This window comes from Nipponia nippon, unplaced genomic scaffold, assembly GCF_047370975.1.
Source record: "Nipponia nippon isolate SJK-2023a ecotype South Korea unplaced genomic scaffold, ASM4737097v1 scaffold_1, whole genome shotgun sequence".
NCBI lineage: Eukaryota > Metazoa > Chordata > Aves > Pelecaniformes > Threskiornithidae > Nipponia > Nipponia nippon.
The window spans coordinates 161,126,174-161,150,751 of record NW_028262290.1 but is presented as its reverse complement, the minus strand read 5'-3'; the positions used below and the strand labels follow the sequence as shown (position 1 = coordinate 161,150,751).

General features: G+C 41.5%; 1 protein-coding gene across 7 annotated transcripts in view; it reads left to right on the top strand.

Annotated features, from left to right (window-relative positions):
- Positions 1-24,578, top strand: part of LOC104014886 (sodium channel protein type 5 subunit alpha) — a 217,260-nt gene that overhangs the window by 115,510 nt on the left and 77,172 nt on the right. For all 7 annotated transcript variants that reach the window (XM_087730822.1, XM_087730859.1, XM_087730851.1 and 4 more), the window contains exons 14-15: positions 4,307-4,480; positions 5,900-6,256. In XM_087730822.1, the coding sequence (XP_087586948.1) occupies positions 4,307-4,480; positions 5,900-6,256 (531 nt within the window). The remainder of the gene's footprint in view (positions 1-4,306; positions 4,481-5,899; positions 6,257-24,578) is intronic.

Here is a 24,578-nt window from a genome sequence, read left to right as displayed (position 1 = left end):
TCCCTGCCTTGTCCAGCTGTGTGTGCTGGGTCCCACACAAACCCCAGGGCAGAGGGGACATGAAACAAAGCATGGCTGATGCTTCGAGGGGAAACTCAATGTGCAAGCTGGAGCAGCCAGAGAGAGTGCTGCAACGTAAGCACAGACCGCACTTCTCCGAGGAAAACAGAGTGACAGATCCACAGCCAAGCTGCAGGGACAGCAGAAAAGCCTTTCCAGAGGCAATACGGTACAATTTGTTAACCCAGGGGGCCACTAAAATTCTGCAGTTACTACAAAACAGAAGCTTTTTCTTTAATCGTCTTTCCTTGTGCTTATGTTTAAAAGTTACTGTGTTTTACTGCTTTAAAACTCAATGTTTAAAACCCTTTTAATTTTAGAATAGTCTATATTGGAAAAGGCACATGCCGTCTAGCTATGGCATGATAGAATTGCTCCTAAAATCTAGTGGTAGAAGCAGAGATATCCTATAGGTTACCATAAGTAATTCTGGAGCACCCTGGAACATGGATGCTGCTAAGTTTGAATTTGAGAATCTCGTAGCAGAGATGAGAAAAGCCCTTTATTTCTATAAAACTGAATGCTGCAGCATCTCAAAGTGGGATTCACCCTGCCTAACTTTAGGTATTTACAGAGTAGGAGTCTGTCGGAGCCGGTTGCCTTTGTCTCTCTTTAAAGTCAATGGAGAGTAATGGACAATTTTAAGGCACAATTAATGTAATGTTTTAAAGACATTTACTTTTGGATAAGGTGAACTATGTCCTGGAGGCCAGTGACTGTAGTGACCATGGACTATAGTGGGAGTATGCAGAGACACTACAGATGTGATGTCTACCTTTAGTGAGAAGCATCCTACGCTGGCAGGCTTAGGTGGGTAGTAGCAATAATCAGACTTCTTGTATCAGTCCCAGAATATGTGGTACTACATTACGTATGGATTTTTTTGTTTACCCTAGCCCTTGTTATTCTTAGCTCTGTGCTTCCTTGGGCAGGTTGAGGTTCTTCTCCTAGGCTGTGGAACCAGTCTCCAGTTTTTCAGCTGCTGTGTCTTGGCAAATCTCCCTCTGTTGTTGTGCTAAGAAAAAATCTGTTTGGTTCCTCTCTTGCTTCAGACCCATGCTCTTGCCCTCTGTGGAAAGCAGTAGATACAGGTAGCTCGGAAAGTCATCTCACTGGACTGTATCCAGCTCTACTTTGGAGCCAGCCTTCCTTGATGTTGCTCAACAATTTGTGGCCTTCTGAGATGACTTTAAAAAACTCCTTTGGACCCAGTATCCATCAGAGCAGGTGGCAATGCTGCTGTTTCCCCCTTTGGCACTCCAGATAGTAAATGTGTCTGCTCCTTGCTCTGCTTGTGGCAGATCAGCTTCTCCCTTTGCAGACCACAGGCAGTGAAACTTTAGCCCTTTGCATCCCTTCTGCCAACATGGCTCCTGCAGACCTGCCAGGGACGTGCGGGGCTGTGCTGGATGCCAACAAGGATATAGAGACAACGAGCAGGGGGAGGAACTGCAAAGCAAATTTTGCAAAATTTTGCAAAAAAAAAAAAATAATTACCTCACTGTGAGTTTCTCAGCACTGCCTAGAGCTATTTCTTCTCTTTGTGCTAAAGTGTAAAATAAGCAAAACAGCCTGCTAATATTTTTTGTATCGTGCTGATGGCATAGGGCTCCCCTTCCCCTGAGATCCCAGGATGGGTCTGTGAGAAGCCAGATTGTCCCAGCTCCCCCTCACCAGCTTTACTAAATCCCTGCATAACTGGACTGATTGCGAGTAGACCAGGTCAGAGGAAGGTAATTACATTTTGTGGAGGATTGTGCAAAGTCATTTGAAATGAAAACTGACATTTTTTGCAACCCCTGTGAAAGGGAAGGGAGTCCCAGCTCCAAGGCAAGCTGCCAGGTGACTGCATCCCCTAAGCCACAGACTGCCAGACCCCTCCTCTGCCCCCATGCTGGCTGGCTGGCTGTCTTCCCATTGCATCTAACCCTCTTTGAGTGATTATACCAGCATTAAATGGGGGAAATATTAAAAAGGGCAGATCTTTGGCATTTTTTCCTCAAAACAAATGTTTCTGAGAGAAATGAAAGAATGAAAGTGGAATATGGACTCACTTTCTCTGAGAGCAATTCTTCGTCTGCTGCCAGTTATTGGAGATCTCCTGCTCTGATTGTCTGTCTACTTTATGCAGCACCTGCTACCTTCAGACTCCTTTAGTTCATCACTTACAGGAATCAACATTTTCAAATGTGATCAGAAGGCCAGCCAAGCACATGTACATCTTTATATGGTTCATCTGCTTGTGCAGTGCCACCACATAAAAAATAGATAGGCAAGATTCTCCCAATTTTTGTTTGCCTTTAGAAGCTGAGATACCATTATGCTGTATGAGAGCTTAAATAGTTGAAATGGTAGATCAAATAATTTTTTTTTTAAGATAAAGTCCTCCAAATCAGCACTGGCATATTTAGCACCAGTGGGATGTTACGTTACTTGTTTTCTTTCCAGCTTTATCGTATTGAGTATCCAGCCTCTTGTCCAAGCGCAGTTGCTGCGTACCAGGTGCCGGCGATTTGACAACTGCCATTTGAAATTCATAGCTGGTACACGTACACGATTCCTGATGGCTTTAGAAAGACTCAGACATTTTGCTATCTTACTGTGACATTTCCTTCTCAGAAGGCTATTGATTGAAATGATTCAGGCAAAGAAAGTGATCCTCCTGAGTAATTTCTCAGCAAGATGGTTGCATAATGTACGCAGCGTGGTATTGTGGTTTTTAAGGCAGGCCCCTGGATACAATTTCACAGACATCCAGTTTCGTCTTCTTCTCAGTCCTAAGGGAAATTGGAGCATTCTGGTGGGAATCTTTGGTATCTCTGACCACTGTGACTCAGAAATTGTTGGCTAGTTAGAAATATGAGACAGGTTGTTTTGTTGGGTTCTTGGTATGAGATGGTGATGGGATGACAGTCCAAATTGTTGCAGCCCAAGGTTTTATTTTCCTGATGAGAAAGAGAAGGTATTTTACATAAGGTACGGTGTAAGATGGCTGCTTGGAGGAATTCATTCCTGAAGCATTATAAAGTAAAGCCAAGCCTTCCTCAAATGCAGGCTATGATAATTTATTTTTATTCCTTACTATCTTAATTATATAATCTTAACTTTTCCCTTCATCTAACATCTTAATGGGTTTCTCATCTTTGTTGATCAAAGTTGATCAGTTTTGCTGGGATACTGCCATGAATATTCAGCTTATTGGAAGGAAAACATTTCTCCTTGACTGTATGTTACTGATATGTAAGCTCTGGATTCCCCCCACTTTTTTTGACCTACACAGTGCATTGATATTGGCTGTTGTATGGAAAACCATGTGCTTTAATATATAAGTTCAATAGAGAATTTTTCAGAAACACAAAGCTCTGTGTACCTTGTACTGGGACTTGGAATGAAAATAAAACAGTATATGAAGAACTTGATGCCCACATTTTGTCATTTTACATTGACTTAGCCTTGCATTGAGCATTTAAACTAGTACTTAAGGAGGGCATAGGAAAGAACAAGATCTGATTCTCTGAGTTACTTTGCAGGAATGTGTTAAAACTGAATTTGCTGTCAGCAACCTTCCATTTCCCTCTCCCTCTGCCTCATAGGTAATATTTATATGTTGTTTTAAAGAAAAATGTTCCAATTAGTACTTCCACCATATGACATTTGAACTGGGTCATAAATAAGCAATGTGTTCCCAAGATGCTGTGAAAAGAAAATTGCCGTGACTATTTGTAAAAAAAGACTAGGACTCAAATTAGAGTTTCTAGTCGCCTTCGCTGCCACCCATAACCTCAGAATGACTGGAGGCTTGCGTTGCCCAGGTATTGATAATAATAACAACAAAATAAAAAGAGATAATACAGCAGATACACTACAACCCAAATACCCCTTTAACGCTCCCACTCCCTTCATTCGGGTTTCTCCACTGAAATGAATAAATTTAACCTTTATAAAAGGCAATTTTATGTTTCTTTTTTCCCACTGGGATTATTCAGATGACGGAAGGAGATGGAAATGTATGTTCAAATCCAGAGCTTGAACTCAGATGTCATTGTAAGTTTACAGCAGTATTGAATATTACTGTGAAAAGACTAGACAAAGTTGTAACAGTGATAAAGAATCAGCCATGAAAAATAAAGTATTTGCTTGTAAAAGGTTTTTGGCTTTCTGCTCTGTTCACCTGTATCAGTGGAAAGTCTGCAAGCAAGGAGGTGTGCTTAAAAGGTTGCTTTGACTTCATATTTTCTTTCTGCAGGTCTTCACTGGGATTTTTACAGCAGAAATGATCTTCAAAGTAATTGCCCTTGACCCCTACTACTATTTTCAGCAGGGCTGGAATATTTTTGACAGCATAATTGTTATACTAAGCCTGATGGAACTGGGTTTGTCCAGCATGGGAAATCTGTCTGTTTTACGCTCCTTTCGACTGGTAACAGCTTTATTCTGTTCTTACCCCTCTTCTTTTATTACATACAAACTCTAACATGAATGTAATATATTTTCTTAAAAACACATCTACCGATAAAGACTTCAATTGCTGCAAACTCCTGAACAGTACCTGTCACTAATTGTAGGCTGTGGGATAAATGGAAATGTTCCAGATTTACATCAGGGTAAATGAGAACATAATTTGATTCCCTCTAGCTGTGCCAGGTACTTGTAGCACACTTAAAATGTTTGAGTTCCAATTTGTAATAAAAATCTGCCATTTTATACCTGTACCCCTGTTAGCATAGTCAGCAGATAATTGATAGCCCAAGAAATGGAAGAGCCAGTAACTTGTCGTTTTGGAAGCTGTTATTCCTAAATTATGTTATAAACATGCCACCATTCTTTTAAATGTTGTCAAAAGAAAATGTCTTTGAATTATTCAGAGTGATTTTTTTTTCTAGAACTGATCAGCATAACATAGCATCTGTCTTTCACGGGAACTCCTTAGCTGTCAGCTCCTTTGTTATGCACGGGATAGTGGTATTCTATTAATGAGACTGTTGACATATTGGAACAGAAAAGCAGTTTCCTTGCCAGCCTGACATTTGTGTTGCACTTCATGTACCAGGATGTCCATGCTAATCATTCTGGCCATGATATGGCTTCACAACTTGGAAAGACCAGAAAAATAAGCCCTTATGGTTACATTTAGCAGAAGACTTTTTTTTCCAAAACTCTCTGCGCTGCTCAAAAATGCCAATTTTTCACCACTGCTGCTGGGTCCTGAGAGTGTCCTGTCAGTTCTTGAGCAATCCTTCTTCAATAGGGCTGAAATTAAACCTTCAGTTGAAAATACAGCACAAGGGCTAGGAACCATTTGCATCCTTAAAATAGGTCTTAAGTGGGACGTGGGTTGTGCATAGACTGCGTGATCCTCAGCACAGAGGTGATTTTCACCCTGGGAGCTAACAGCTAATAGCATTTGGCTGAGGCTTGCTCTGAAACACAGAGGAATTGCTTCTCTCTTTGTGGGATTGAACCCTAAACCCCTTCCCCCAGATGCCTGCCAGACTGTTTAATTTGAGGAGGAAAAGCAGCGTAAAAGAAAATATTAAGACCGGAGATTTCCTCCTTCCATCCTCTCCCCACAGTGGTATTGGGGGAATGACCCTCTAAAAGCACGTCTATCTAACAAGGCAGAGCATAGCTCTGGAGAAGTTAATCCTCATCCAAGAAGCCCAACTGATATTTTATTAATAGATGAAGTGAGGTTAACAGGAAGCATGGCTAAAATCACCTTGTTCCGCACACGCTGTGGCATTTAACGTCTTTCACGTGTTACCCATTTTAATAATTCATCAGCTGAAATGTCTGTTGCTTCTGTGAACTGACACTGTTGTTTATGTTTTTTTCACAGCTGAGAGTCTTCAAACTGGCAAAGTCCTGGCCGACCTTAAATACGCTCATTAAAATCATTGGCAATTCCGTGGGTGCCCTCGGTAACCTCACTCTTGTGCTGGCAATCATCGTCTTTATTTTTGCTGTGGTAGGAATGCAGCTTTTTGGGAAAAGCTACATGGACAATGTGAAGAAGATAAGTACGACTGGCAATTTGCCACGGTGGCACATGAACGATTTCTTCCACTCGTTCCTCATCATCTTCCGAATATTGTGTGGGGAGTGGATTGAGACCATGTGGGACTGCATGGAAGTAGCTGGGCAGCCACTGTGCCTTCTCGTCTTCTTGTTGGTCATGGTGATAGGAAACCTAGTGGTGAGTTCTCAAGATGTTTTTTTTCTCCCTTTCCTGGTGGATGTGTGCAAATTTTTTTATCCAGAAATGGCATATCTCAGATTGGTCCATGGCTTTAATTCAATGAACCAAGTTGTCACCCAGAGAAACTTGTTCATATCCCAAGTACAAAATTGATAACATTGCATTACTAAATAGGAATGCAGGCTTACTGTTTTTTGCAGAAGAACAGATGATGTTTTACTAGAAGAAAGGCACATGGGCTGGTTATAATGATTTTATTTCTTAAGCCATTCATGGGGCTGAAGGGATTCCAGATCTCTCTTCTGTAGAGGAGTGAATATGACCTTAATGGTCACTGTACTGGAATATATTTTTATTTCTTTTCATTTTTGGTCCAGAACATGTGAACCTTACAGCTAGCACAGTGTCTTTGAGTGGAGTTCTGAATGTCTTTAGCCTGCAGGTTCTAGGAAGCTGCAGGTTGTGTTTACAGTAATGTCACTTGCTCACTTGCTTTTTAAATGGACTATCCCATAAGCATGGCTTACATAAGCTCTGAACCTATTAAGACTGAATTGTATTTCCCTGTTGACATCTTATGGAGCGCTTTGCTGGCTTGCAGTCGTTGTGGAAATGTTTCGCCTGTTCAGCTTACAGAGCATCTTTGACATGTGGCTCTAATGGGCTTACTGGTTATGTAGTGAGTTGTTTAATAGTAGATACTGCTATAAAAAAAAGTTGGGTTTTGCTACTGATTGCCTTTAATGGTTGTTTTGCTTTTAAGTACCCAACGTTTTGGTTCGTGGCTGCTGGGATAGAAAAGTTCTTGAAAGAGCTTGTAGAAAAAGCTTGTAGAAAAGAGCATGTTGTTTTGTTTACATTAATTTATATCTTAACAGTTAGTTTTGCACTGAAAAAGTTGATTGTAAGAGCAAATTATATTTTATAGGGGTTTTTTATAAAAGTCAAAAGATTAAACTATGATTACTCAGAAAGAGGCAGATTACTTAAGTTTCTTTCCCTAACTGCCCATTTCTATAGACTTTTCTTGGAACTAAATGTGATTAGAGGAGTTGGGGCAAATTATTACTTTCTGCATATCTTTTTGGGGAGTTTAGCCTGAGATCCAGAAAGTTAATCTCCCCCTGCCATTAAACAATAGATTCTGTGTATGATAATGAAACATGAAAATAATACATGGTAAATTCTGGGAAAAATGTTAACATTTAAAATATTCATGGATTATTGAAAGATGTGAATTTGCAACATCTGACACCCTTAGATATTAACACTCATCAGTGTGCATAAGTTCTGTTAAATATAAAATCTGGTTCAGCAGAGATTGCACTAACATTATCTACATATGTTTAATCTTCAGTGCTCAAAAACCACTGTCCCAGATGTAAAACCAGATATTGAGAACCTCTGTCAGCCTCGATAAGCTGAAGTTACTGGTCAGCTGAAAGCAAAAATGCTAGCTTTATGCTTTTTAGCCAACAATTCTGTAAGGAATGATTATTGTCTGTAGATTACTCAAAAAAAAAAAAGAGTAAATGATTCATAGGTGTGAAAAGAACAACAGATTCTGAATCATGAGACTCATCCAGTGTCAACTGCGTTACATGGAGATTTCATGATGTTGATTAGCAGATAGAGGGGTCATCTTATTCCTCTGGCATCAGCAAAATTCTTGTTTTCTTTAGTGAGAGAGGATTGAATTCACAAATTCACTTATTTGCTGAACATCATCAGACTCAAAAATTCTGGTAGCCGAAAAGCACCACAAACCCTTTAAAATATGAAGACTCGAGCGCTAAATCTTTTACCTGTAACTGGGTTGCAATCTGTGCCAGCAGAATTTCTCTTTTAATTTGCCAGGATCTTTGTTTCTCCCCTGCATTTTGAGTCAGTTCTGATGAGAAAAATATCCTGAGGTTGTATCTCATTTGGACTCTGAATGCTTTCTTAGTCTCTGAAGGCATGGAGGAAATCCTGTCTCGTTTTCCCCTATGTAGCAGATCTGCACGCTCATCTGGATTAAATACTTTTATCTGTCACATAAGCCAGTACTTACGGTAGTGTCTGTGGTCACTTTCCCAACTGCAAGGCTAAGTGTTACAGAGCAGACCTGCTCTTTAACTACTGTAAAGTAATGGCTGCAGACTTGCGTTGGAAGAGTTACAACCACTGCGATTCTGTGATTTGGTTTGCTGGTCTTACCGAGCCTCACTAACATAAATTCAAAGGAATGGTGGAAGAAAAGCAAGGAAAGTTAGTAAGGGCCCTGGGCAGCTTCATGTTACAGAGCAGTCCAGCTGTTGATAGGAATTCTAGTAAATCTTAAATCTTTGGTTTGTATTCGTATATCCTGAAAATGTCTTGGGCCAGTGCAGTGCCACATGAAACTATGTTTACTGCCGGTCAGCTGATACTTGAGTCATCTTCAAAGAACTAAACTTTACCGCATAGTTGCAAAATTAAGTGTTGTGTAACTGCCTTTTGCACAATAATACTGTGCTACTCTTGTCAGAAGGCAGTTTTAGAGTCATTGAAGCCACTTTAGAAGGTAAAGCCAAACCAGACAGATAATAAAATAGTTTCCCCCTCATTTGTAAGAAAGAGCTTCTGAAATTACTAACTGAATAATTATGCTTACTGTTAAGTTTTATGAAGGGCTTAACATATTTCCTATGTACATTTATGTTACTGAGGTTAATAAGGAAAATCACTGGGACAGGAATTATTAAGATGATGTAGGATAATTTGGGCAGCAAGGCAGTCCCTGGTGCCCCCTACTCTGATGGGTCAGCCGATGCGAGAGTCGAGTGTGACACCAGCCACTTCTCAGGGGACAATTGCATGTAATAGGTGCTAACAATGTGCATGAATAAAACTGACACTTCAATCACAGAAGGAACAACCTTCCAACCTCTTTGTGTGTGCATGACGTACGCTGGCCAAGCCGCCCTTTTTAGTCTTCTCTCAGCCACCTGGATGAAGCCTGTTTTCTACCAGCTTCTCCTGAAATGCCACCAAGTGAAGGGCAACTCGATGCAGGGCAGAAGTGCACTCAGCGTCTACTCATGCTCCAATTTGGCTGCGTATGACAGCACCCAAAAAGCACCAGTTAGTGTTAACCCAAGCTAACAGCTGCAGTGCAATAACTTACCCTCAGGGATGAGTTTCTGGACTACCATTGTCTTACCTCTGCCTGATTTACATACATCGCTTAGTACTTCCATGGCACATACACCACCATTCCCCAATCCACCAAAAGCTGGTAATTCACTGTTGCATTTCCATGGTGGATTTTGTCTTCCTGGAGTCACAAGCTTGCCGAGATGTGGAATTTGCAACCAGGGAAGTGACGTCTTCAGAATTTTCCTGAAAGGTGAAATATAAGGCTGGAAGTGCTATTTTAGGATCAGTCCTAAAAGAAGTGCTCTTTTTAGGATCAGCTTATTGACTCAGGAAAATATTAATGGCATTTTCTGAGAACACAAAAGTAGAAAGCACCACCAATTTCTAGGGTATCAGGCTATCTTGTAGGAAGAATTACATAACCATTAGCACTGAATTAATGTGTGGTGCATGGAATTATGAAATACAAAGTGTAAGGTCGTGCACTCAGCCCTGTTTAAGAATTTATGTTATGATTAAGTAGCTTACCAACAGAAAATGTTTGAGAGGATAATAAAAGTATTCATATCAGTCACTGTGGACATCTACATCTGAGATAATTGCTGAGGAGAATGAAGAGCTAGGCTTGGGAGAACAGTTTAAGTTACAGAATACTCCTCATCCCAAAACAAAGGAGTATAAACCACTGCAGGTACCTTTAGGCTGGGATTGAATAGGAGGCTTCTGACTGTCAGCACATTGCGGTTGTTTAGGAAGACTTTCCAGCAAGACTGACTAGCCCCAAACCAGCAGCATTTGAGATGGAGCTTGATTAGTTTGTGAAGAAAACAGCCTATGTTAGCAGGAGGCTTTACTTGGTGACCCAAGAGGACCTTCCGGTCCTGTCTTCCTATGGTAATTCGCATGCCTGTCAGCACAGCTGCTCAGCACAGTTTGGATGAGATTTGAAGTGGCCTGCTTTGGTTAAACCCAATGGAAGCTTTTCTCAGAAAAAGTCAGATATGCCTGGAGCTCATCCTTTTATTCTGCTTCCACATCTCAGGAAACCTTAACGGGTATTTTTTCTGTTTTAACATGGGCCATGACTATGACACACAGAAATCTGTAAATGTCACATTTTTGGAAAAAAGATGTTTGTCCCTCCCTACAAGTCAGTTTAGGACAATTCCTTGAAGAGGTGTTCTGGGAAAGTGCTGCTAAACCTCTATCAGGTTAAAATCTGTGGATTCTCAAGCTGGTCAGACAAAAAAAAAAGACTCCCTAGGCCTCATTCACCACCATTTTGATCTTTAACAGCCACAATCTGTTGATAAAATAGCATATTACCAGAGATGCTCTGACAGAGACATGTCTCTGCAGCAGGGCAAGAGAGAAAGAAATCAGTTTACGGGGAATGTGAGCAATGCATAACTTCTTAGTAATTCCACCTCAACATGTCCTTCCACAAGTCTCCTTTCCTACCACTAAAAGGTTGTCCTGGGCACCACCAATGTAACATGGATGGGAATAAATGTCCTAGAAGGAGGAGAAGGGTGCAGGGGATGAAGGGCCATTTGGCACAGATCTTGGCCTGATAGATGTGCAAGAGAGAGATTTGGGATGGGGTGAATTGTTTGACTGGGGAATTGAAGTGACTATAGGCATATGGAGTCACCATCCCTGGAGATATTTAAAAGACGTGTAGATGTGGTGGTTAGGACATGGTTTAGTGGCGGACTTGTCAGTGCTAGGTTAACGGTTGGACTCGATGATCTTAAAGGTCCTTTCCAACCTAAATGATTCTATGATTCTATATGTAAAGCTTAATATATGAGAAGAAATTAATAGCACTTTCCTATCCTGAATCACTTTCCTGAGTGACAGACCCTAACTAATGTAAGGAGTGATTGGGTTCCATGTGGCTATCTAATACTTAGTAGCTATGGCTGTAATCCTACAGTTAGGCAGTTACTTTCTACGTGTGCCTGCAAACTTGTGTCTACTCAGATCAATTGTTTTCTTTCCTGCCTATTTTTTTAACACTAAGGACAAAGTAAAGGCATGTGATAAATGTTTAATTCTGATTAGCTTTCTTTGCCTTTTTTTTTTTTTTGCTTTGTTTGCTAGTGTTTTCTTTAGTTTGGTGTTTGCAGTCAGGCAAACAACAAAAACCTCAAAAAGGAGGTAGTGGTGGTGTATAGTGTGTAAACGTGTAAGGCGGGGCTACTATTTGGATTGTATGGTCTTCAGCATGGGGGATTTGTTTCTGTATAAAACCATTTCCTAGAGTTAATTACTGAGCGTTACCACCTGAGCACCACGATCTCTAATCAAAGAACATAAGAGGGAGTGCATATGGCCACTGTGTAGGCAGACTAGTAGCCCGTCCTGTATGGATGTAACAAGAGTTTCACAGGCAAGGGACTATCCCATCTGGAAGTTTGTGGTCAGCACAGGGTATGAAGTAGTTTAATAATATGGAGCAAGATGATCTTTTCCATTTGTTCTCAGTGCCATAAAATGTTCCTGGGCACATTAAATTTATTAGTGTAGAAGTAGCCATAAAGTCCTGTCTCACCCAATACTGATACATCTCCATCACTGCAAATTTCTCAGCAGATCACAGCCAGGCTTGAAAGAGGTTTATGGTAATGTGTCAGATTTTCTCTTTGTTTAAATGAAATGGATATAGAGAACTATCACTGTCCCTTGTGGTAAAATCACAAGTAATAGCAAAATAGCTAGGCATCTAACAGGCCTAGGTAAAAGTGGATTACAATTTTATATTTCAAGAACTCAGACAGTAAAGCATATTATGATGGTCAAAGAAGGTCTTCAGATGAGACTTGTATTTCTGCCTGACATGAGAGGACTGTCACTGAGGGAAGCTACATCCAGACTCTTGCATTTTTAAAGGCATGAAACATTACACCAGGGGTTTTCAAGACCATGAAACCTTTTACAAGGTGATTAAAGGTTGCTTTACCCCAGAGGAATGAGGCCTCATTCATTAAGATTTCCTGTGCCAATAAACGAATAAAAAATGAACACTAATGACATATGCTAGCACATTTTCAGCTACCTCCTTATTTTCTTTTCAAGTTACATACAAATCTAGAACTCCTGGATCCCCATTTTCATGGTTTTTAGTGTCTATGCCTAGAGAAATGTACAACTCAAGAGCTGCAGTTAGACTTGCTGCCCCAAATCAAGTTAATTATTTTTACATTTAATGACAAACATGTTCTTATTCATGGGGGCCACTGAAGACATCCACTCTGTGAATAAAGGTTAATCTCCTTGGAGTGAAATATAGTATTTATATTGCATCTGATGATTAATATAAATGAACTGGAACTTTAAAATATTGTGTGCCTTCTAATTGCAAATACTAGGTTAGATCTGCTTGCTGGAAATTAAAAAAGTTTGGGGACAAGGTATTACAAGCCCGAGTTACAATATTTTAGGTTTTATTTTTTTAATTTTCAAATAACAGTAGAGGTATGCATCCTCAAGCTTTGTACATTGTACTTCTGCCACCAAGCAGGTACCCTCCTTGGGGCCTACCAGTTCCACTTCTTGCCAAATGGAAGGAAGAGGAGATAAGATGTAACTATATAAAGCTGGGGAAGAACAGTGTTTTTCAAGGAAATGTGCATCCACAGGAGGTTTAAAGAGAAGTTCAGGTTGTCCCAAGTCTTGCATGAGCACTGCCTTCCCTCCGCTCTCTCTGCACCCTCATGTTCGTGTCTTGGATGTTGTTGTTCACCTTGCCTGCTCTTTCAGCAGCTCCCAACATTCTAGAAATGTGTTTTGGTTACATCAGCTGAGAAGGCCACTAGACGAACAGGCAGAATAGGCATGTCAGTAACAGTTATCGTCAGGACACACAAAATCTGCAAAGCGGCAAGCGGAGTGAGTGTGGGGCACCGTGGAGGAGGAGGACTCATCAGAAAGCTGCAGGAGCCATAATGAGAGCTGGGGTAATACTGCAGATGGCGGCTGGAGAGTTAGAGGGTCCGGAAAAAGCCAGGGAGCCCAAGGGATCATTAGCGAGAAGTGGAAGTGTCATTTGAGCCTGTCTCATCAATTTGGACACTTATATAAGGGAGCGAATGTTCTTTCTCGAGTCATGTGCAGCTTTGCAGAAGAGCAGCCCAGAATACATGAATAAGCACATTTGGGGACGCAAGCAAAATAGAGTCAAAACAACTGTCAGCATGTTACCGTCCTTTTTGCTTCCACTGATGTATGCTTACGGCTGGCAGCAGGTACATTTAGTGTGATACTGGAGAATTCAAACCTCAGAGGAATGTAGCTAAACCCCAGCACATTTCCCAGCTTCTCCCTTCATATTTTTCATGCCAGCTACCTGTGTAGTCCATGTGTCCCAAAGCAATTTTTGCTATTTGTATTCCTCACCATCCACCCTTGCTTGAGCAGTGTCTGGGAAGCAGAGCACTCAGATAGCTGATGCTTTTGAGCAAACATCTGGCTTAACATTAAGTGTTAAGCATCGTCAACAGTAATGAAAGGTCCACCAGAAACAGATAGCATCATGTGATGAATCAAAAAGATAAATCCTGACACCAACCATCAGTCAGTCCAGTTGCCTCTGATGACTCCTAGCAGAGAAAGCTTGCATCCTCGTAAGGGTTACTTTAAAGACAAACCTTTTGCCTAAGACTCCAGGCTTTAAAAATTGTGTGATTTATCAGTGCCCACATAAATAACTATAATTAATTTTTTTGAGTAGATATATCCCACCCTCATGTGTAACACCAGATGCTGGTGCTAAAAAGGCTGAGGAAATTAACCTCAGGATATTTACGATGGACCATTAAAGACTGCTGGGTTTCAAAAACGCCATTGTATGGTAGATTAAGTAGAGTCCATTGAAAGCTGGGAGGTACAGGGCTGCTTTGCCCAAGAGATGTGAGGAAAATGCACCTGAGAACAGATGGGAGGAGAAGCTACTTTTAAAATGTATTCCTAAAAAGTAATCTGCTTCCTTCTGTCACTCCAGATTTATGAGTTTCTGTATCCTGCTGCAGGCTCAATCGTTTCTTCTGAAGAGTTGAATCTTGGCACTTGGTGACTAAATCCGAGCATGCATCTTGTATTAGGGGACAAGAGTGTTCAGTTCCCATTTTCAAGGTACTATATGGTGTCCATGTTGAATATATACTAAAATCTGCCATTTTTTTCCCTGCAACATCCATCCACAGGAAGGCAGATGTTTTGAAATACAAATAGCCAAAATCCTAATAAAAGACGGTGTACAGAAGAGGAGCGAGCCTTTGCTTCTGATGCAGCTCAAAGGAGGCTGAAAACAAAAACTGGACTAAGGCTCTTTTTTCATCTGTGAAATAAGGAATTCCCAAAAGCAATCATTCAAATCAGATTCATTGGTGGGCTGTGACAGATTTTGGCATTTGGTGTAGATTTTCGTCAGTAGAATTATAAGTATTGCTTCTTGATCTATAAATGAGTCACTGGGATGTATCAGAGAGGAATAAAATCTGATAATAATGCTAGTGCTCTTCTGTAGGTATGTATATAACGGATTATGAAACCATCGCTCATTAACCTTCATGGGTGTGAGAGTTGTTAGAAATATGGAGGAAGAAGAATGCTAATACATTAGTTCAATTAACCTGCCCCTTAGAAACCGTCCTTACGCCTTTTGTTCTAATTGTGTTTCCAAGTCAGAGATATTTCCCTAAAAATATTGCTTAAGCATTGACTCCGTTATATGAACTGCTGACAAGATGAAATATTTTTAATAGGATTCACCATATATATATATATATATATATGTGTGTATATATATATTTTATTTGTGAAGATGATACTAGTGGATTGTTTGTTGAGATTTGGTTGTAGTCTGGGGATTGAAGAGGAGCTGAGTTTTCAAAATCAAAACTGCAGCCCTGTTAATACAGTAGGCATTAGCAGGGTAAAATACTGCCTGTTTTTTGTACTACATCTGTCCTCAATAGTGTTAATAGTGTTAATAATTAATAGTGTAAGTAGGGTTTTGTCAGTGGTTAAGTTCTTGCTAATAGCTGGGTAGTTATTAAAAATCTAGAAGACACTGAGTCAAATTTAATTGGACAAGAGTGTGCAAAGGTAGGTACAACTAAACGTGTCTCTTTTTATTAATTAAAATATTTAAAATTAAAAAATTTTATTTTATTAACTGTGCACGTTGTCTGGATGTCATTGAAAGGGTAATGACAACAGAAATCTTCCTAGTGTGTATTGAGGGAAGAGCAAGGTTTTAATATTAAAATAGACCAGGTGGTACAAATTTAATACATTATTCATTACTGCTAAACGTCTTATACTTTTGTTTAAAAACAAACCCAAACAGTTAAGTATATTATTTATTCCCCACCAAAACTAAGCAGTGAGCAGTTCATTCTAACAGTTGCTTCTAGAAATAGCTTGTTAAAAGGGATATGTGAAACAATCAGCTAGTCATGACAGCCTTAACCTTCTCAGGAGGTGTATGATATTTAAAAGAGATGGGAATTTATCTTTTCCATGTACAGTGCATATTCATATCTGCATTTCTCCACCCAGCACGTATGTGGCAGCATGGTCTATGGCTTCCCAAGGAAATATGCTGAAGAATACATTTGGAAACTAAATGTAGTACACAGGATTAGATGCCAGTTTCCTGCCTTTTTGGGTCTTACTGAACAGTAGAAGTTCCTGCGGTCCAAGAGGTCCTGCCTTTGGTCTCCTGCTACCATCCCACATTTCCTCCTGTTCCCAAAAGCCGGCTTGGCTGGCTCTTACTTTGTTAAATTCCTCTAAATCCAATAAAACTACTGGCCCACATTTGCCAAGGAGAATCTCTGACAGATACGGATCTCCTCCATCAGTTTTTGTGTTACTGCAAATGGTACAAAGGAAAGGAGAATCAGACCTGTTGTTTTTTCATCCCTCTTAACATTTTTATTTCTTTGCTGCTATTTAAGCTTCTTTTGTTCTATTTCCCTGTCTCTAGATTTCATGTGTTATCTTTTCTTCTTCCTGTTTTGTATGGGTTATCCCTAGCCAAATTCTTGTTTAAATTAGTTCTCATTGAATATGACCCAAATCTGCCCTTCCTTTATTTTTCTTCTGCCTAAAATGTATTTTCTTTCTTTTTGGTCAGCTCTTGTCTTGATGATAGTAATCTCCTCTTTGACATTGTCACATATCTCTGCTGTAGTCTTCCTGGTCTCATGCTTTGAGCAAATCTCCTCTTCTTTCAACATTGCTTTGGCTTTCTGCCTTTCATGACATCTTCTGCAAGCTCCATCTCATTGTGTATCTTGACTTCACCCTTCCCAACACACAAGCAAATTCCACGTCTCTGTCCTGAAGCCACTTGAAATTCTTGTAATTATTTCAATGCAAAAGTGGTTTGGTATTTTGACCAAGCCAATTTTTATAGAGAAGCTCTGCCTTCTGCGGGTCATAGTCATATTTTCTTGGGAAAAGAGGGTTTGGATTGAAGTATACTTGATGTTTTCCACGCTGAATTTTCATGGAGATTAAAAGAGGGACTTACATTTGCCTTTGGGGATGGACATCTTTCAAGCAGCTCTACTCTCAGTTCATCCCCCTTCCCCTCTGTTTGCTGCATCTTCCCCACCACCAGTTCCCTCCTCTTTCTGGCCCCCCTCACATATACTCATTTGTTGCAACAGCACAACTAAGAGCACTCTCATGCTCGTTGTGCTACAAACTCCGTTATATGGGTGATTCTTCCAGGAGGACTTCCATGTCCCTTCTTGTCTCTGGTAATTCTTTTGTCTCCCACATTTTGATGTCATGCCATTTCTGGGAGATTCAGCAAGTGCAATATGCTTCCTGATGTCTCTCTGTTTGAAAACACAGCCAGGTGGCTGCATCTATAAACTGGCCAGGTCATGAACTCAAATATTATGAGTGTCCCTCCTCTGTTTTGGTAGGGTATTCCCTGGCCACACTGTCCCAGCTGGTGCCTGAGCATTCAGGGGACAGCCCTGGCTGGGGTCAGCAGCCACGAAGCAATCCTGCCTGGGAGAAGAGCAGGGAAGGGAGGTCAGCTGCTTACCCTCATGGATGGAGAACAGGCCTTGGCTTGTCTTTGTTTACTACTGCAGATGCAATTTTTAGATCATAAAGTGGACTAGCTGCCTAGATCTTGGTTTCTTTCTTCTCTCTAGCAGACTGGCAGAGATTATAAACTCATAAAAATGCTCTTATGGACATAACACCACTGACTTTCTCCTTTGCTTCCCCAATTTTATGTTCATTTTGCAGTAAACAAGATTTTGAGCAAGCCCAGTTGCTGGGATTTCATCCAGGCACACAGAATACAATTAATAAATAAAATAATTTTCAAATTTCCACATCAGCAAAATACCTTTGTAATTCCTGATATAAGAAGGTAGTTAAAGATGAGGTCATCATGCCTGGAAAGAAGAGTTTCCTTTGATCATGTGGTTGAGCACAGATTTGATTTGAAGGGTGCTGGTAGCTAGTCCTCCACAAAGTGCCTTTCTTATGTTTTTAGTAATGCTTCTCTTCAAAACACAGCTCAGAGCCAGCTTTATCCTGAAGACATACATTGCAGGAAGAAAGGATATCCACTGTCGTCCCTTCCTTGCAAAAGAACAAGGATATCTCCCTGGGGCTTTAGGAAGCACTAAGAAATGTGTAGAAGTAGCCACAGCTAAGCCAGAGACCAAAGGGGATGGGCTGCTGGCTGGGAGCACCATGGGAGTCAAGAGCAGATGATGGCAGAGGAAATGGGTCACTTTTTAGGATGGCAATGAGGCATGTGTGTCACCACCTCCTGCCTTGCAAATACAGGGTGGCTCTCATTTTGGAGATGTAACTGGCACCACTGCTGGTAAACCCTCCTGTCTTGTTTCTTTAATGAAGGATAGGAGTTTGTCCTGCTTTTGAGCCATCAGTCTTCTCCAGCAGAGGTATGTGAAAGCTGCAAGCCCAGCTGTGTGCTGTGAAGGCAGGAGGTTTTGTACTGTGCAAAATTACTAGTAGAAATCTGTTTCATAGCTTTCCTGAAAGAGGTCCACCTGGTTGGCAGACAGCTCTGTCACTCTGCTCTGCCTTCCCAGGAATCTACACTTGCAAACTGCAAAAAAACAGAACCTCCTTACCCCCCCCAAATTCACTAAGTAGGCATCCTTTTCACATTTGACTTAATAGGAAAGTGTGATTCCGTGATGGAGCCCAAGTTATAGTACCAAATCTGGCAAATGGCTTAGAAAATACCTTTTAAAGGAAATAGTGTTCCCCTCCCTATTAAAAAAAAACCAACCAACCAACCGAACAAACAAACAAAAAAAACCCCAAAAAAACCACAACCAAAAAAGAAGAAAGAAAAGCTAGTATTAATTATTTCTTGACTCTGATTTAATTTTCTAGTCTCTGGCCCTACCCTCATATTGATTTTGCTTTGGTATAATATATTAGATGCAGGGTATACATTCCTTACTGTGGCCATTTTCACTGTTATTTTTCCTCTGCTATTCTGTTTGCAGGGGTTGTTTTATCCTTTGAGTTCTCTGTGGCTCACCTTTCCCCAGATGTTTTCTGCCATGTGTGAATGGGAATTACCTCTTTCTCTTGGTGTCCAGTCCTGACTGCCCAAGGGACATGGTGGCCTGTAGATGACTGAGTGCAAATCTTAGCACAGTCTTTGGTCATGGCTGGGCATCCCCCTCTCCAGGGAGGTGTAGGATCTGATTTTTAAAGGAATGACTCCAGGGATCCCACTCTGCCTTGACCAGGCAGTGTCCTCCACGTGAGCCCAGCTATTCAGGGTTAGGGCTGATGTGGTCTCTGGGTAAAAACCACAGAGCTTAAACTTCCAAAATTAGTTTGTTTTTTTTTTCTTGTGTCTAGTCATTGTATAACAATTGGTAGAGCAGCTGATGAGGTGGTGTTTGCATACAGGTAGTGAAAATATTTCAGGGATAATACAGGTGTTTCTCACCTATCATCACTCCTTGCTGGGAACAGCAATGGCAAAGTATCTCAGTGTGTACAGTCAGTCCATGCCTGTACAGTCTGTCTTGCTCCCTAATTGTCTTGACATCCTCATCACCATGACAGCTAAACACTTTTGTTGACTGAGCACAAAGATAATTATCTTTTGGTTTGTATTCAATAAACTTTCTGTAGTCTTCCTAATGCTTTTGGGGTATGTTGAGCCTTTAATATCACAAACACAACTGTCTTGCTGGGAGAGGTTTGCAACTGGACTTGTCCAATAGCACTGTTTGTCCGTCTAGACAATGGTTGGAGAAGTCCACAGCAGCTCTTGCTTTGCTGGTGAATTGGTGGTGTTTTGATATCTGATGAAAACCTGTGGGAACATGTTTGCTTTTATGCTGTGGCTTTAGTAGTGGAAAGAATATATCTGCCTCCACTCCCCATCCCACCTTCCTCTCTCAAACTGGACTTGGAGAATAAGGTTTTCAGATCAGGAAGCACTTGGTTTCCAGAGACTCGTCTTCGGATACTTCTAAGGGACTTATTCTCAAAAATCACTGGAAGTCATCAGTTAAAATAAAAAAAAAAAACAACAACTAAATTCAATTCAGTAGTTGTTGATCAGCACTTGGAGTGGTATGGTTTGTGTGCACATTTATACCCACACAGGTGGATAACAAATGAAAAAGGCTTGGCAACATAAGGGATCCACCAGGTTGTGGTAAGAAGTGTCATGGGTTGCCTCAGATCTGTGTTTCAGGGTGACAAGGACATAGGTCCCCTCGTTCAGCCTGCTTTCAGGCTGCTGCAGAGGCTGGCTGGGGGAGAGGAGAGGCAGAGGCTAGTGGCTGGTCCTTGCTAGATGGGAGCTGTGGAAGCGCTAGCCTCCCCTCCCAGTTCTGCCTCCCTCTCAGAAAAGAGGTGTTTTCATCGTGTGGTCCAGCGTGTCAGACTGGCAGCAAGAGCAATGTTGATGTGGTGCCCTTTGCCTGCCTCCTCCTCTCGACAGGATGTACCCATGCCAGGTCTGACGTACCCTGGTGCTAGGGCAGCTTCATAGCTCCACTGAAAGCAGGGAGGGATGAATGGCAGCTTAAAATGACCTCAAAAAACTCCTATGTGACACAAAGGTGCTGTGAAGTGTAATTAATGGGCTTAATCTACCCTTCCATTACTCAAGGAGATTTACTCCGATGTAAAGTGGCGAGAACAGCACCGAGGAATCTGTCCCATTAATTATACATACCCCTTTAAACTCTGAAGTGAGAAATAGGGTGACCGTTCCCCCCACCCATGCACACACCGTTAAACATGGGCGAGCACAGCTGCCACCCAGCATCACTTCTCTGCCTTGTACTGCTTAAAGACAACCGGCTGCACAAGAGACCACTGAAACTGCGGGGAAATACAATGTCAATACCCAAAGTGGAGAACAGTCAACAAAACTCTTAGCCTTATGGTAAATACCACAAAAACGCTAATGGAATGGGGACGACATTCATCTCGCCCAGTTTCTAGAGTCTACTGTGCAGATAGCTACAGCTATATCAGCCACCCTACCTATTCTTCACAGTCAACAAAAAAAAAAGGCATTTTTACTCCTTTGTTTGACCTCACCTGGTGCAGCCATCCGTTTTAGAATGGGACACATTGGGCCCAGGCTCCTCTGACCATATGGATTGGATCTAGCCTGTCTATAAAGGGAACCCTAGATGCCTTCAACTCCCCTAAAGAAAGTGTGAGTGCCAGCTGTGCCCCAAGGCTGCGCTTTTCAAGCACACTGTCTGTGAGCGCTGTTCTGCATTGGCAGGGGAAATGCACATGGTAGCTGTGAGGCTAGGCAAAAAATCAGGCCTTGTTCTCGTCTTTCTTTGGGCAAATGGAAATCATTCCTATGAAATCACTTTTGTATTTGCATATCAGAGAATTATTCCTACCATGTTACTTCCATTTTTCTTTCCTGTGGAGAACATCTGCTCTCATTACCGTCATAAAGTAGTTTAGGGATCTTACATGGGAAACAGGCCAAATTTGGCACATTGTTTTTATAAATCTTCTTTTTATATTATTATATATTTATTTATATTATTGTTTATATTTAAATAGATAAACTAGTTATTTCACCAAACAGATTAACATGGAGTTGATAAGAAAAAATTCCTATTGCAACAAACAGGTGATATAGTGCCCCACAAACCTCTCATCTGCAATTGCTAGCCTGCTTTGTAGGATCAAACACAGTCCACTTGGGAAGTTGTATGGCTACAAGGCAGGAAATCCATATCCCCATTTCCATGAGTTTTCCCAGCAGATCTTGGGCAAGAAACATGAAGATCAATCCTGCTCCAACCTGTACTCTCTCCCACCTGCCCTTCACCACAAGGATCGCATGCCATACTTGTGGTATCATGATCATTTTGACAGCAAGAAACTAAGATATCACGAGAATGGGTTTATGAGATTGACTACAGGATAAAGAGAAATTGGACTGGGAGGATATAAGCTTCTTATCCAAGCACAAATAGCTGAAATAATAGAAAAGGGAATATAGAAAATAACTGATCATGTAAATTGCTTTTTGCAGGAGTACTCTCTCTTGGTAAACTTTGCCCTGGGATGAAAATGTACAAAGGATTGGAAAATACACTTCCAAGGAAAGAAATAATCCTCCAGTAGCAGAGAGATGGACTAGATGACCTCTTACTGCAGGTCTCTGGCTTAAACTTAGATCTCACGCTTCCTTGATGCAGTGAAATCCCCTTTATGAGCAGTTTTTCTTTTCAGCTTCATGGATTTTGCTACAGTAAACAAAATAAAATAATTGGTTCATATTGTATTAGGCTTGCTGGAAGTCATCAAGGTCTCTAAAGAGAAAACTGCATCTTTCCCATCTGTGCTAGCCAAAGAACAGTGCAGATGTCCACTGCCATCAGAAAACAAACAGGAAGGAAGAAAATCAGTTTCTTCCACTGGTCAGATGGTGCCTGAAGAGCTTCTTGCTGGTCTGTGTCCAACAGGCACTGCTGGAGAGGTAGAGTTTCAATAGGTTGAGGTGTATGGGTTCTGTTTTATCCACAAAACAAGTATTAGATGAGTAGCTGATGATCCTGGCAGGTACCTCACCATGGTGCTCTGCCTGGGCTTTTCTATGCAGCTGAATGACAGCAGTGACAATGTGCTGCCACAGGGATACAATTTGTTTTAACTGCTTTCTTTTTTTGCATGACAGAATTCACTGATGGGGCATGTTTTCTGCTCTGGACCCTGCTGTTATAACAAAAAAAACCTGCTTAGCTGGCTCCTAGGAGATTTCGCTTCCATAGGGAAGCACCTTCAGGTGATGCAGGTCTCTCATAGGTGCCCTCAGCTTTCCTTCCTATCCGTCATCTCCTGCAGTGGAGATGACAGTACGCATCTACAGTCTGAATGTCTTCAGTTGTTTGAAGGGTCTCATGGGTTTACAAGCAAACAAGTGCTCATGAGAGCAGCTCCTGAACTGCTCTGCTTTATGAATCTCCTGCCTGAAAAGGTAATCCCATCTCTGACTCCAGCCTACTAGGATTTGTCCTCTGTGGTCCAGGCAGATGAGAACATCTGGCCTTAGTTGCTGCTCAGTGAGAAGTTCATTAAACTTCATGAACAGGAAAGGATCAGGGGTTTGAAAATCAGACTCCCTTGTTTTGTTGGCAGTGTGCAGTCAAGACAGATTCCTCTACAAGGAAAGCCACATGGGTGAACTCATATTAGATCCTCTGCAATCAAACAAGACCAGTAGCTGAGGACCTGACTTTGGATATGGCTTAACCCTGCCTTTGAACTTGTGCAGGTGCAACATGATTCTCACTCCTAGCTAAATGAAACACAGAATTATTTTCAATCTGCTAAGAAATGGCCTTAGATTTTTCAGTGGGTTTTCAGCCTATATTGAGCACAGTGCATGACCCCTGTGAGAGTGCAGGGCAGCGAACGCATTGCTGAATCAATTCACAGGAGTGCAGGAGGATTGCAGGGGCTGGACACTGTTTGACTGAATGACAGGTGGAAGGTTAAATACATAAAGATTTAGATCCCTCCATTTTTGCCAAATCAAGGTAAATACAATAATGGAAGGGAAATGAGGGAGCAGTCACATGCTTTTGCTCCAAAAGTATTTTAACTTCAGCAACAGAGTTTGCAGACAGATGTTTTCGAAGAAGGTTTGATCAGAAGGTGTCATCTGAAATTACACTGTCTGTTTTTGTACTGTGATGAGCAAAACAAGAGGAGGTGATGGACCTGAGGCGTTCAGACTGCAGCCCACCATGGCAGTATATGTGGCTTCTAGTCTCCACCAGCAGCCCCTGCCCAGGGCTCCATGGGAAGGAGGGGTCTTTCCAGCAGCCTGCTTTCTCCCCATGGCTGGGGAGCTAGGAATTAGCTTCACGGCTTCATGTCTCTATGCTCTTCACTTGCTGTGAGTGCAGAATTGGTGCAGCACTTTGTGCAATGCCAGTTTTGCTGCCTGGGTGCTGCAACTTTGCTGAGGATGGGGCTGAAGCATCCTGTGCTCTCCTCTCATCTGGTGAAGGTTGCCTGGTTATAAAGGTTGGCCACCACTGGCCTGGAGCATGGAGTACCAGATTGACACCAAGAAGGACTTTCAGGACACCTGGCTGGGTTTGACAAGTCATGGGCGATGCTCTTTTAGTCATACGATATAGTTTTAGGTAGTCCTGCAAGGAGCAGGGAGCTGGAATCAATGATCCTTATAGGTCCCTTCCAACTTGAAATATTCTATGATTCTATGTGTTAGTTATTTGGTCTGCATTGGTAAGTACCCCAACTTTAATCCATCTGTGAGATACTAAACCCAAGCTAGCCTAGGCTTCAATAGGCATCGCCAGAGATGGTTCCGCTCTTCAGCATCTCCTGGGATGCCAGACTGTCTCCATCATCTACAGACATCCTAGGAAAACTCCTCCAGCTTAAGCACCTCAGGGAGGCACCTGACATTAGGTTGGATGAATCTGATCCTTTGTGCCTTATAATGGCATAACCAGAGTCACTAGCTTTGGAAAGGCATCAAAAGTGAGAAAGCGTATGATAGCATGCTGCATTTTCATTAGGGTAAATGCTTAACATCATTATGCTAAAGGAGTTGGGATTTCTTTGAGTGCATCTGTCATTTGACTCCTAGCCTCAAACGCCAAAAAAAGTGACCTGCTTCCAGAGACTG